Below are 13,983 nucleotides of genomic sequence, written 5' to 3' on the forward strand. Positions count from 1 at the left end.
TTTTTTTGACTGAATATTTTTGTGACACCTATGATTGAGATACGAGAGCCACGATGCATATTTGGATACGGTGGTTAATGAAATCAACCCTTTTCATAGAGATGTCGCCAGCTTCCTTTGGCAATCATCTTTACCTTTTTCCGCCGAATTACGAAATTCTTTGTCTGACGTCAGATTATCCGGCATGATAACGTAGGACGAAAACTAGGTTCGGAAAACCCGGTCGGCGACCCACGTGGTCTATTGATTTTTTACCCGCCATGCCGCTACGTTCACGCTGGTGGAAACTAGCCTTTTCTTCCATCGGTTAGCGAAGCGGGTTAGCACACCCTGTGAATATCGCGTTAAGCACATCTGCCTTTCCACTCCGAAATATTACATGCGAATCTTTTATGAACACGGAACGTTCGATGTGCCAAGTAGTAGTCTAGTTCTTAGTAAAAGGAGCTAGATATTAAAGTTGTAACTCTGTTGAGATTCAAACGTGCTTCAGTCGTGATTCAGTCGAATTTGTAACGAAATTCTGACACTCGATGAGAGTTTCTTTTCGTACTATTCGATATTGTGTTTACAAGTACACACACCACGCACACAAGTGTCGACTAGACATTTTTATTTAATTAAGAAACTATCCTTCTGCTTCTTGATGTATCTGTAAAATTGACCCTTTACTAAAGCAACTTTTAACAATGATGTGACTTCAACTCCTTTACATTTAGCCACCCTTCGGCTCCTAATATTAGCCATGTACTTCCGATCTTGTATTCAAACTTCTACTATGTAGAACGACATAGCAAGTAGTCATATAAAAATATATTAACATAGTATATAGGAATATAGTAATTGATATTGTATGTAATTATTGTAATAACTGGTCACTACACTCCGTCAGTAGTACAAATTATTGGGGTTTGTAAGCTCCATTTTATTTTCATAATAGTATCGTTCCAAATATATTGGCCTTTTATTCGGAGCTTTCTGTTCACAATCTTAAATGATGATATAGCACATGTTATTGCGATAAACGCTTGTTAATATTGTTAACGAATTATAGAAAATTAGATGTTCCAATTGGATTTGTTATTGTGCGATCGCGCTGTGGTGCTGCATTACAAAATACACTTCGTCCCTTATCACAACAATCGACTGCAAACAGATCGATAACATATTCCCAGTATGATTTGAACACGTTTAGTTACCATTTCTGACAGGTATTTAGGGTCGCTAGCGCATCTCTGGTAAACATATCGTGTGATACTTACGGACAAGTATCTCTTAAGCATTTAGAAATATCGTCTAAAAAAATTTGGAATCAAAAGGAAATATAAAATGGCAGTATTATAAATCATTGAACATTTTTAATAACAATATTATAGTTTAGGTTATTTAGTTATTAAAGGAAAGGGGACATTTTCTGAATATGTCGAATTATTCGATAAATTGATCGATATTAAAATTATCTAAAAAAAGAAGAAAATATGAAATTGGTGTAATTATTGAAAGAAATAATAAATTGTAAAGTTGATAAATTAGCGAGATTTGTAATTCGTATCAGCGTTTGAAGTTTGACATTTTGTGAACTCTTTACGACGTTTAGAAGTTCCAAGTTGACGTTGGTCATGATCGTCGAGCGACACGAAGGGGACAAGATTTTTTTAAATAATAATTTCCGTTAATCCGTGTCGCATGAAGGGACCGATGTCGCGTGGTTATCTTTTACGGGTGTCTTAAGTACAGGTTACGTTCCCGTTACACGGCGAACAAACCGACGTTGGCGGCGCAAGATCAATGAAAACTGACGTAATGTTCCACGAAAGTTTCGGGACCCTTCAAACCCATCGGAATTCCTGTTTAGTTTTCAGTGCATATGTATAAAACCAGATTTAACCATCATATTTTTAATTCCTTAGTTTAAAAACTACTTTCATAGTTCTCGGTATATACATATATGTTGATCCACAAATAATTACATGGATAGAAGAGATACGATATTTTTTACCAATCTTTAAATTCAATCTTAAGGTAAACACGAAAGTAGCGATAAGATGCATATTACACAATGGCAATCTTTCAGAAATTGTTACTCTCAACATAATTCGAAGTAGAAAATACATTGTTGTATTGTGTCATCCAAGATGAAAATGTCCGCAAAGATGAAACCCATAGACCAGAAAGGGGTTCTTAGATCGACTATATGCAAGTTCAGAACAAAGTTTTGCACAAAGCTTGTACAAATGACTAGATGGAAGGAATAGTACAATAGTGCATTTGTATATGTTTTTTGATACGTGTGCATACTGTACGTGTAGTTCGAGGAGCAGGCTTGAAGCAGTACGACTGCCAGACTTGACGTATTAGCAGATCGCATTAAAGGGGGTTGCTTGTTAAACGTTTCTTCTTGTTGGGAGATTGCTAATAAAATTCTTCTCTTGGTGCAATTTTCTACGACCAATACTTTATTGCACGCAGAAACGATGGATTACGTTTTCTGACAAAAAGAAAAAGAAAAAGATCTTTCGTTTTCATATTTAATTAGATTGATTATCATCACCTTCTACTTTAAAGGATAAGATTATAGGATCGAAGTAACATACAATTACATAATTATTTCGAGATTTTCGAAACATCGTGCGATAATACTCTCTCTTTCTCAATCCCAATTTTATAAGCATTCTTCCTTGTTTTACTTCTTATCGCTATACGCTGAGGAAATTTACAATTATGAAAGCAATTACCAGATAATTGAAACAATATGCTATCTCTGAACGCAAGATGCAAAGATATTCGATAATGCACGACTATAGGACGCGCGAGATGAAATATGGCACCGTGCGATTATTAACACCAGTTGTAAGCTTCACGTGGCGTTGTTTGTTGAAGCGACTTGTTTCTCGAGTGTAGATTCTAAGGAGTATCGATTGCGTTATAATTTTACAATTTAACAAGTAGCTATCAGCACAAACTGTCTGTCAGTATTTACGGTATACGGGTTAACAGATAAGCCAGTAAAAATAGGGAGGAGAGGAGTAAATACGGGGAGAAAGTTCAGGGTTTGATGGTATTCTCGAGTTTTTTCTAAATTTTGTGTAACACTCTAAGTGACATTAATCATAAAAATGGAATTGTACTATATTTTTAAAGCGGTAGACTCGATCATAAAAACAGGTTTTTATACCTATGTATACCGTATTACAGTTGACTATTTGACAACATAGCCTACATAAACAAGGTTATTGTTCTCCATTATTACGGTTTCAGACTGCTACTAATCGAAATTTAATCGTACAGGATACAAGTTATGTGTAATTTACAAGCCACGTTCGCTTACTTGTTTAATGGTATGTAACTTAATATTTGGTTCAAGTTGTTACTAATGCAATATCATCGTAGTAAAAGTCTCTAGTCGGTTTAAACACATTATAGACGCAATGAACATGTCAGGACAAAGAATAAGATCGATGAATGTAGTAAATACGATGTATGTACTCACATACCTACTTAAACTATGTCCTTCTTGTCTTTCTTTTTCGATAGTTCCTTTGGATTTAGGAAAAATGTAAAAAGCATAGGTTTACCAGCACTCTCTGTATTGTAGCCATTCTTAACTATACAAATATATCGATGTATACGGATGAACACATGTTCACTGACCAGTATCCAAACAAATTTTCATACTTTTCATCTTTTTACTAACACATCATTTCTTCAAGATTAAAACTAGACAAAATGGCGGTGATTACACTGAATATATTGCTTTCATCTCTGACACGCAATTTGTACGCGCTTTAATATCGACGATTAGCCTGATTATTTCCAAAACGGCGCCTCAAACTTATCGATTACGCAAGCAGTTCGACACACAAGCGCAGAGACGTTTGACCTTCGATATGAACGATATCGATGTGACAGCTTTGGGTTGAAAAAATGACAATGAAAAAATTAAGTGACAGAAGCGTGCGACGAGTTAAAGAATCTTGATTCTTCTAAAAGATTAATAAATATATTACGATGAATCGATATAGGAAAATTCGACGGAAACTCACACTTTGTGCCAAGTAGCGAATTACATCTTGCGGTTGGATGCAATTACACCTTATTTTTCAATCAACTGTGCAAATGCACGACAAGATCGACTATCGATCGTTATCGTTTTCCCTTCGATAGTATCTACGATGGTTTCGCGTGGACGTCGTCGTTTTATTCTTCGTTTCTTTTAATTTGCGTTCTAACAACGATTTACGTTGATCCTACTCGTTTCATATATCCCTTGTTTATCGACACATCGCGACGTTTAAGCACAAAGGACGGCTTCTATCGGCTTGATGATCTACATATCCAATAAGGAAGGATTTTGTAGCTTAACGAAATGCGACACACGTATGGAACCTTTGGTATGTAGAGAAAGAATAAAGTTTATCGATACTTTTCGTTTCTTACTGGTAATATAGAAACTTGGCAAATAAAATAGATGGACTATCAGAGGTTATGTTTGGATAGTCGTTAGTATAATCCTAGAACGATATTGTCGGTCGAGTTTACAAAATTTTAAACTTATATATACACAGAGGTGTAAATGAACTTTAGATTATGTATCATAACTTCGCTTACCTTTCTAATTTCTGTGTGTGTGTTTAGTTTATGGAATAAATTTTTATTAATTTTACAAAGATTGTCGGTTACTTTACGGAGTCTTTAATGTAATGCAAATAAATTGTACATTAGTTGCTATTTTTTTCTTTAAATTTATGAATAGTTATTTTAAAAACATTGCTATGTAAAAATATTAAACGATAATAATGATAAAATAATTACGTTATAATGTATAGAAAAATACATAATTATAATAAATCTAGGATTAGAAATTGCAAAGTGATGATATTTTTCTGGGCTTTTCTAATATGTACTAGAAAAGAAAGGGAATTAAACGTACACCAGAGAATTAATAAAAATATATTACCATCGGTTACTTTCTACGTTAGTGGTTGAAAGTTTGCGTGCCATTTTCCATAGCTGCTCGTTGATAGTGGAAAGATGAATGACTTTGTTATGATCGACGCACCGAATTGCAGCGCTGTCAACCAAAGAATTAACATGAAATATACGCCGCTGAACCTGCATTAGAGTGCAGATATTACGATTATTTATGTAAAACGACTAGCTTTCGAGGTTTTCCTCCTTCGTCCTTATTCCTTTTCTTTTTTAGCGATTTTCATACAAACAAGAGATTATATATATATATATATATAACAATACATATACATAACATTATTGTACATAACATTAATTATATATATATACATACATAACGTTATGTAAGTATATATATATATATACATACATAACGTTATGTATAATGTATACAATGTATACAGTAATTTTATGTACACAAGTAGTTGGTGTTCGTTTTAACATGCTTTAAAATATATCAAATCGGTTTAGATTAAATTTGTCGTACATATACCATACGTCTTTAATATAATAAGTAAAATTTCGAGTATCTAAGGGAAAGTCGGGGAAAGATTGCTCGAATACCTCTATTTCTGAAGTGTGTGCTTGCAATAAATATCTTGTAATTCCTATACAGATATGTTTTAATATTTCTATCGAACATCATGGTATATCATATCGTATAAAGTTTCCTGTGTAACACGCACAATATATTGAAAAGAAGTTTCTATAAGCGTTCAAATATAATAAATAAATATTTTCATGAGTCATTACATACGTAAGTAGATATATCTGTAGCACCGCGACATAGTTTGACGTGTAGGCATTGACGAATAACATTTTTTCGGAGAAAGGTTCTTTTACGGTTCTTTTAAAGTTTTTTTTTTTTACAATTTGATACACTTACAGCGAAAAATTAACATCAATCGCACTGAAAAATCGGTCCAAATCGATTGTTAAATGCATTATGTGAAACATATGTATGTATGTAGGTATAATGGAAGAATGGAAAGGCGATGTAAAGGTTAAGTAAAGGCCAGTTGCTTTCCATCTGACACAGTAGCTCTAAGTCTCGATTGGTTATGAATTTATGAAGCAAATAGGGAATTCGAGGTACGATTAAATTGCCACTTTAAAAACGTGGCGGAACGGATTAAGAACTGGTTTTGCACCTTCGAATGTATTCACCGTACAGGTGGTAGAAAGGCGTGTATCGTCGTTCGTGGATGTGATTGGTCGATCGGTACCGATTCAAGAATAAAATCGATACAAGAGATGACAGTTTTTGCAGATTAGTCTGGATACACATGTGGTTGAATAAAACTGTTGGCCGAAAAATGTGTTTTTAAGTGAATTCATTTCGTTATCGTTCGGCAAACAATGTGCAAGGTTAAGCTTAATGTAAATATCTTAAGCGTTCGTTGAGTGAGAGGATTTTAGTTTCCTCTGTGAGAAATGAGGAAATTATTGATGTTCAAATATAGTGCATTCGACTCTGAAATAAGTTAATATAATAGTTTGATAAGTTTATAGTACTCTGGTATAAATTATTTTACAGCTAGGGCAGATCACGTTGTAATTTCGTAGCTTCGCAGACAGTAGCACTTGGTTTGATTCAGTGGTATGAAAATCATTGTAGTGATGTACGTGACTGAGTTTGCCTTGGGTTTTAAATACAGTGGAGGAAGGGATTGATATCCTTAGCAAAGGGTGTAAGAAAATTTTTATGAAGGCATGCTACGGTAATCCTACGATTAATGATTATAATTAAAACTGTGAAACTAAATTATAAAGTATGTCCTTGTATTATGTTTGTAAATAAAGTAATATTAGATCAAAGAGAAAAATTTATCTTTATCATCGATTCATTGCTACTGAATCATTAGAATGAACAAATAAATTCATAAAACGTAATATTCGCTATAATTCTAGAAAAGTTTAATTAGAATACTTATCCTCGATTATATCTGTGATAAAAATTATTATAATAAAAAGCTTTACTTTACAATAAAAATTACGTTTAAAAAGATGTTCATTTTCAACAAAAATTATTTACGAAAGATTAAGTATTCGTTAGCTTTTATTTTCACCTTGTTTTACGCAGTATCTCTTCAATTCTCTCATTTTACAGAAGAAAGATTCTTATCTGTTGCTTGTAAAATAACTTTAAACGATAAAATACACTAAAATACCTATTGGCAAAACTCTACAACCATATTTCGAAAATTTCTGGAATCCAGCAGATAAACGACATTATAAAGGCCGACCAGGCGGTAGAAAGGTGTGTGTCGACGTTTGTGTACAGTGTTGGTTAATTCCGCGGTTGCGAAGGAGGATATTTCCACTCGAAAAAAATCACAATGACGCGATTAGCTTGCAAAAATTACGTTTCAGATGTTGCTCGTGCAGAAAACAATCTCGTCTGACGGCATTCGATGCTGGGCGGATAATAATCGATTTACTATGCAAACTACACGCCAATTTTAATATATCCTATCTAAAAGCATAATTTTTTATGGATATTCTGTTTGTCTCGAAACTCGAAAATTTTACTTGAGATTGCTATGTGTATTTTGAGATGGAAATTTTTATATGTTTTCACTTTTTACGTTAATTTGCATTGATCACCAATTTTACAGTATGTGTAACAATAGAGGAGATATAACAAATCGAAGGATTATCGTTTCTTTTTCCTAGTAAAAACATGTTTGGTGATTATATTCTTTATTTCAATATTTATAATACCTGAAAAGTTATTTACTGATTCGATAATTTTCAGGGACAAGACAAAGAAGACGACGACACTTTCGTAGAAAAAACTTTATCGCGCGAATGACTTTACATTAATTTGATTATCAGCTGAATGTCAAATGCGGATCATTTAAATTCGCCATGCAGGGCATAAAATTTGACGATAGTATATACATATTGCACACACACACGATCATTTGATGTTTTTCAAATAATCACAAAAGTAAAAATTACTAAAATTTCATGGACTTGACTTATTCAATTTATCGATTAAGGTTAAGATATTTATTTATTTCCTTAAGAAATTCTTTCTCAGTTTGTCAATGAAAGTGATGAAATTTTGTTATATTAAAAAACCATTAACACGCAGGTATTTTAGATAGTATAAGATATCGTAGTTTTCGAACTCATAAAAATCAACGATTAAAATAGTTCTCTGAAACAAAGTATTTTAAGCGGTTAAAGGTTCAAAGCTGCATTTCATTTGCTCAGAGATAAAAAGAAAACATTCGGCTCATTTATACGTTTCTCACTAACCAGTTTGTATCTTCTTAGGTGAAAAGTCGAGAGATGAATTGGCACATTCTGGCTACGAAGTAAAAGTTACACCGTATCGTTTCTTACTGAGATGAATTATTCAGAGACAAAAAACGAAACGATGGAAATTCCATTGGTAAAAGTGGAGTAGACTGGGTGCGATAAGCTGATTTACTGACTGTATTCTTCAGAATGGCGCTTTTTGTCTAATGAATCGAACGTACGAGGATAAGAAATTGCGCGGTGGTTTCGATGTTCCTTACTACGCTTATTTCATGCCGTTCTTGATCGAGCTCGGTCAATAGATGGTGTTTTCTATTTTTCTTTCTAGATATTTTATGGAAAATGGAAAAGCTACCGCTTTTCTTTAAAAGTATTCAGAAGAATTGAGAAGAATTTTTATTCCGATCGTATTTATCTTATTTAGGATTTAGATCGAATGTGTTAAATCCGAAAGAATCTGTGTCCTAGTAACCATAATAGATATTTACATCCAGCTTATTGTAGAGCAACATTAGAAATAATATATCAAATATTAAAAATATGAATAAAAGGGGTCGAATACATATTTTATGAACGAAGTGGTAAATCTGAATGCGTCAATTTTTATAGAAATAAAAGAAATTCACCTTTATTGGTTCGGCTGCAGGGAGGATGTCGAAGTCGGGAAGCATCAAGGATGACGAGAAGGGGCCGTATGACCCGGTTCCAATCACCGATAAAGCCAACGACGAGATCAAACTAGAGGCGAAGATGTCCCTATTGAATGGAATTACCGTGATCGTTGGCTCCATTATTGGTTCTGGCATATTCGTTAGCCCGACCGGCGTTCTCAAGTATACAGGAAGCGTGAACGCGAGTCTTCTGGTATGGACAGCTTCCGGTATCTTCTCCACGGTGCGTACGCCATTATTTTTTTTCCCTTCTTAAAGACAGAGGCAGCTCTGTTCTTTAAAATCGTTCATTCTATAAACGGAGTATGTATTCGCAAAATTGAGATTTCCTTAACAACAACATACACGTATAAGAAAGTTTTAATCTATTGGAGAAATTGGATATTTTGAAATGTGAAGTAGAATTGGGAGAATATTGGTAGAATTTGTTTTGTAGAGTTTCTGACATTATACGGTATGCCGAAGTGTGTCTCGCGTGATCGATTGATCACTTAGGATCGCTGACTACGTTCTCTCATCTATGTGATTTGCGAAGAAATTAGCCTGGTACGCTAACGAGTTCGACCACTGTCGCGTGGATAAAGTATGCGTGTACAGTATACGCATGGCAATTCTTTCAAAGCGCCATTAGAAATATATAAAACAGCGAAAGGAGAAAGTTGATTGCTCGTAATTACGAACATTGAATTACATGGATGTTATACGTACAGTCTCACGTGAATATGTATTTTATCCGTTTAACGAACTTGAATAAAAAATCAGTTACAGCTGCGAGAAAGTTAAAAACTTGATTAAATCCTTTTGTTACTAACTAAAAAACAAGATCATAGTATTTTCTATCGTCGAATATACTTCAATACATTACACTTAATTTTATTTTATACTTAAATTTATTCAAATTAAAATCAATCTAACTAAAAGCAATTGGTTTTTACACGCTTTTAACGATAACATTCTTTGAACAGATCCATCTAAGACTCCAAGAAATATATTAACTGCTAAAATATCTAAGATATTATTATTAATGGTCTGTATTTTAAATGGTTTGTTGCTTTGTTAAACGACAGGTAGGTGCGTACTGTTACGCGGAACTAGGTTGCATGATCAGAAAGTCGGGTGCCGATTACGCGTATATCATGGAGACCTTCGGACCCTTTCTGGCGTTCATCAGGCTCTGGGTTGAGTGCATGATAGTCCGGCCTTGCAGCCAGGCCATCGTTGCCTTAACTTTTAGCGTTTACGTGTTGAAACCAGTGTTTCCGGATTGTGCACCGCCGGACGATGCCACGAGGATATTGGCAGCGTGCTGCATCTGTGAGTTAATCGACCTTTTATACAACTATGTTTGCTTTCTGGAAACAATAACGCATAAAACCAGCAATTTTTAATGATAATTATTTTCTTCTCTGTTTCTTATCTTTTTATTTTCCTTTATATATATTAATCTCTGGTTATACAACACAATGAAAGACGATCGAGCGTTAGAATTAAAGGATTTGTTTAATTTTTATTAATCGTTAGATTAAGAAAGTGACTTACGGGTTAAGACAGATTTTTACTTAAAGCTCCAGTTTTTGATTGTTTCATCGATATGAAACAACATAGATAGATATACATATACGAGCTGTTTCAATGCCACGTAATGTTTATTTCGAGGCGTAACATCCATTAAAAGTTTACAACTTCTTAAACACTTCCTTGAATCATATGTCAAAGCAGTGACTTGATCGTTTAATAAATTTCCTTCGGCAATTTAAATATAAAACGATGATCGTTAATTTAAAAGAAATTCCATTACCAATCTCTATAAAAAGGGCCAGTATCATCATCATCACTGAGTCATCACTGAAATATCACTCTTAGAAGAAGCGAAAGAAGTTAAATTCGTTGGAAGAAATTAGGTTTGTTTATTCTCACGGAAATTAAGCTCTCGAACGAGCGTCGTTTAATCGATGCGACGACGTGATTTGTTCTATCGGAGGACCCCTCCTCGGCATGGTTGTTAATTGAACCGCCGGATTTTCTGGTCGTTCCAAGAACACTGTAGCACTGCCCCTCGCAATTGGATGCTTGTTCCACCGTCATTCACTAGTACCAATCTCGACTAATTGAATTACTTTCTCCGCTTCATCGTTATTCATCTTTCTAGGCGGCTTTTAATGCCGGCTCCTCTTTACCGGACTATATCGTCGTTACGATCGTAAATATTAATTTCAATGGTTCGATTGTTGACTTGCCGCAAAACATCATACACTGAATTTATCTTTAAGAAATATTCTTATAATCTCGCCTATCTTATCAGTAATTATACTAATACTATTATATTATACTAACGCTATCAAAGATATTTCGAAAATATTTTAATCCCTAGAAAATACTTACCAAGTACGACAAGAAGCTTGGTCGTTAAAAAATATTTCAAACTAATTGCTTGTCCCAGGGACGTTCTCCGGAGATCCTCTTAGAATCTTTTTATTTAGAAAGATCGGCGATGTTCTAATGGTCCGTGGAATTACATCCTCGGCTTGTCCTTGCTCATTTTTTTCTCGAGAGAAAAGCGGACGACTCGTTCTCCATTGTCCTTGCGTCCTTCAGGGAGCTTTCGAAGCTAATGTTGCTTCTCATTACGCGAACAATTTGTAATTCCTCCAATAATCTTAGTCTTTGAGTCGCCTGGCTCTATGTTTTTGTCTGAAATAATCGAGGATGTTCCTTGGAGACCTGGTAAACGCTGTTCTCCGATTTAACGAATACTCGGGGGGAATCATGGCTTTGTTCCTCGATCTCAAACCGATGAAAAGTCAAATCCGATTGTTTCGAATTGAAGCTATAACCTTTCTTATAGATTCTCCTTGGAGCAAAAGTTTCCTTCGATTGGCAATTTAATTGTAACGTTCTTTCTTCGAAATTGAAATTTTTCAAAATCGTTTCAATATGAAAATATCAAGTTATCTACACTCGCGGTACAAAATATACTACTTGTCACTCAAATATCCGTCATAATATTGAAGCTGTAACTAACTTGGTCGAATACATGTAAGTACTAATAGAGAATCATAAAAGGAGAAGTCAATAGATGATGAATTTTTATGCACCATCTCTTATTTTTTCTATTGATCTTTCATTTTGTTGGAAATCTGCTATATTTTTATCTTATCATTACCAAAGGATAGATAATTTACGTTATTGCTCTAATCCATTCTACATCATCCAAAAAATTACCTAGACCTATGTCTACGACAGTTGACTTTAATAACTGCAACATTTACTAAGAAAATGAAATAAAAATTAATTCGTAAATTTAATCACGATGAAATTCTGTTGCTAAAATTAGTTGGGATGAATCTAACGTTCATCGCGAGAGGGTTGACTCCTCTTGATCGATTGGTAATGTTGTGAGAAGACGCCGCTCTGCGCCTCGCCGGTTCTAGAAATTCGCGACGATCGTATTCGCAGCCTTCGAGTTATTTCCTTTGTAATGACGAGTAACCATAGCGTGAGTAATAACGAAATAAAACGTTGCATGCCGATATCGACGACCGTGCAAGAACATTCCATAAACACCTCACCTAGTTTTTCTCGAATTACGTTCACATAGGAATCATTTCGAGGGATCCTCAGAACAGATCGCTTCCTAGAATCATGGTAGACGGAATATCCAATGTCGTAACGTTCCGTGATTTCCGGTGATCCGTTATAGGAAATAATTTTATGCTTCGTGTAGTCAAATTTTATGAATCATGTAACGAAATTGTGTCTCATGCTTTTATGTATATATATATATATATATATATATATATATATACATGTATTTTGTGTTTTTCTTTTTCGGATAAAGAAATTTTGTGATTGATAAAATACATTTTGAAATTGTATACTATCTATATGTGGAAAGTCTTAAATATAATTAGACAATATCTATAGGATATTAATTGATTAAATTTGTATCGTTCGTTTACCATTTTCCTTTCGTAGAATAAAATAACCAACTACCAATCAACATTCATCCATTTTGTGTACTACGAATAAACTAAAGAAACAGCGTTTCTCCTCGACGAATCCCGCAGGAATACCAGTATCACAGAGAAGATATCGAGTTCCTGTGGTCGCTGGTATCGTTCTGCATCTACCGTATTGCGTATATCTTTTTATGAAACGGCGAACGCAACGCGTACCCGCAGAAATATCCTGTTCTTTTTCTCACCTTTTATTCTCTTTCTTCGTTTCTGCGGACAAAGCAAGATTCGAAAAAATTGCATCGAGTTGCAGTTAAGGAGAAAATATACGTAGTTTTGTTGGCGTAACGCGCTTTGTACTTCTCGCAGAGCGAAAGGCATGCGGATCGAGACCGATTCGATTATTGACGTTTCGTAACGTTTCCTTATCTTCTGGAACAAGTAGTCGTTGGGTTTTTGTGTTCTGTGTAATACGATCGTTCGCGAAGTTCGTTTAATTATGGCGAAATTTTAATTGATAGAATAGCTTTGATTTTGCAGAAGGTTTCCGACTCTGGTATTTAAGCTTTTCGCTTGGTTTTCGCGTTTCGTAGATGGAGTTATTTTTCATATTAATAATCGTAGTACGTTACAGAACATATTCATCGTATTTTGCTACATAAATATTTATATATAGAATATTTATATATACATATACACATATATTTTATTATTTTTTTATCTGCTGACTACAAAATGAGATTAAAATACATGATAAAATATTTATACATGTTAGTTTGTCCAGTATAGTACTAAATCTAAATCTAACTTAACGCTATTGAGACGAATGAACATTTTTAAAGGAATGAATAGGGTGTTCAGTGTGTTATTCAGAAAAAGTTACTCATCAGTATGTATAGAATATACACGTTGCAGTTTGATATCGCTATTCATACCACATAAATGGTATTTTGTACCATCATATTTAACTAACCTGAAATTACGCTAGCTTTGAAATTCTTTTGTCGACACCGATATTTCTAGATACAATAAAGCTTTATGGCTTTATATATGTGTCTTTGAAATGATCAACATGAAATCACACGATCACCAGCTACCAGCTGGTTGATGATACAATA

At 34.2% G+C, this 13,983-nt stretch overlaps 1 protein-coding gene across 4 annotated transcripts in view; it reads left to right on the forward strand.

Moving 5' to 3' along the window:
• The window catches only part of LOC126924126 (large neutral amino acids transporter small subunit 1), a 32,318-nt gene that overhangs the window by 702 nt on the left and 17,633 nt on the right, over nt 1-13,983 (forward strand). For 2 of the 4 annotated variants that reach the window (XM_050738281.1, XM_050738280.1), the window contains exons 1-3: nt 3,284-3,338; nt 8,885-9,132; nt 9,977-10,223. In XM_050738281.1, the coding sequence (XP_050594238.1) occupies nt 3,299-3,338; nt 8,885-9,132; nt 9,977-10,223 (535 nt within the window). In that variant the 5' untranslated portion in view covers nt 3,284-3,298. Of the gene's footprint in view, nt 1-3,283; nt 3,339-4,220; nt 4,392-8,884; nt 9,133-9,976; nt 10,224-13,983 lie in introns of those variants that run through there. The other 2 variants (XM_050738279.1, XM_050738282.1) reach the window with 2 other exon arrangements.

The sequence above is a fragment of the Bombus affinis genome, chromosome 14, assembly GCF_024516045.1.
Source record: "Bombus affinis isolate iyBomAffi1 chromosome 14, iyBomAffi1.2, whole genome shotgun sequence".
Taxonomy (NCBI): domain Eukaryota; kingdom Metazoa; phylum Arthropoda; class Insecta; order Hymenoptera; family Apidae; genus Bombus; species Bombus affinis.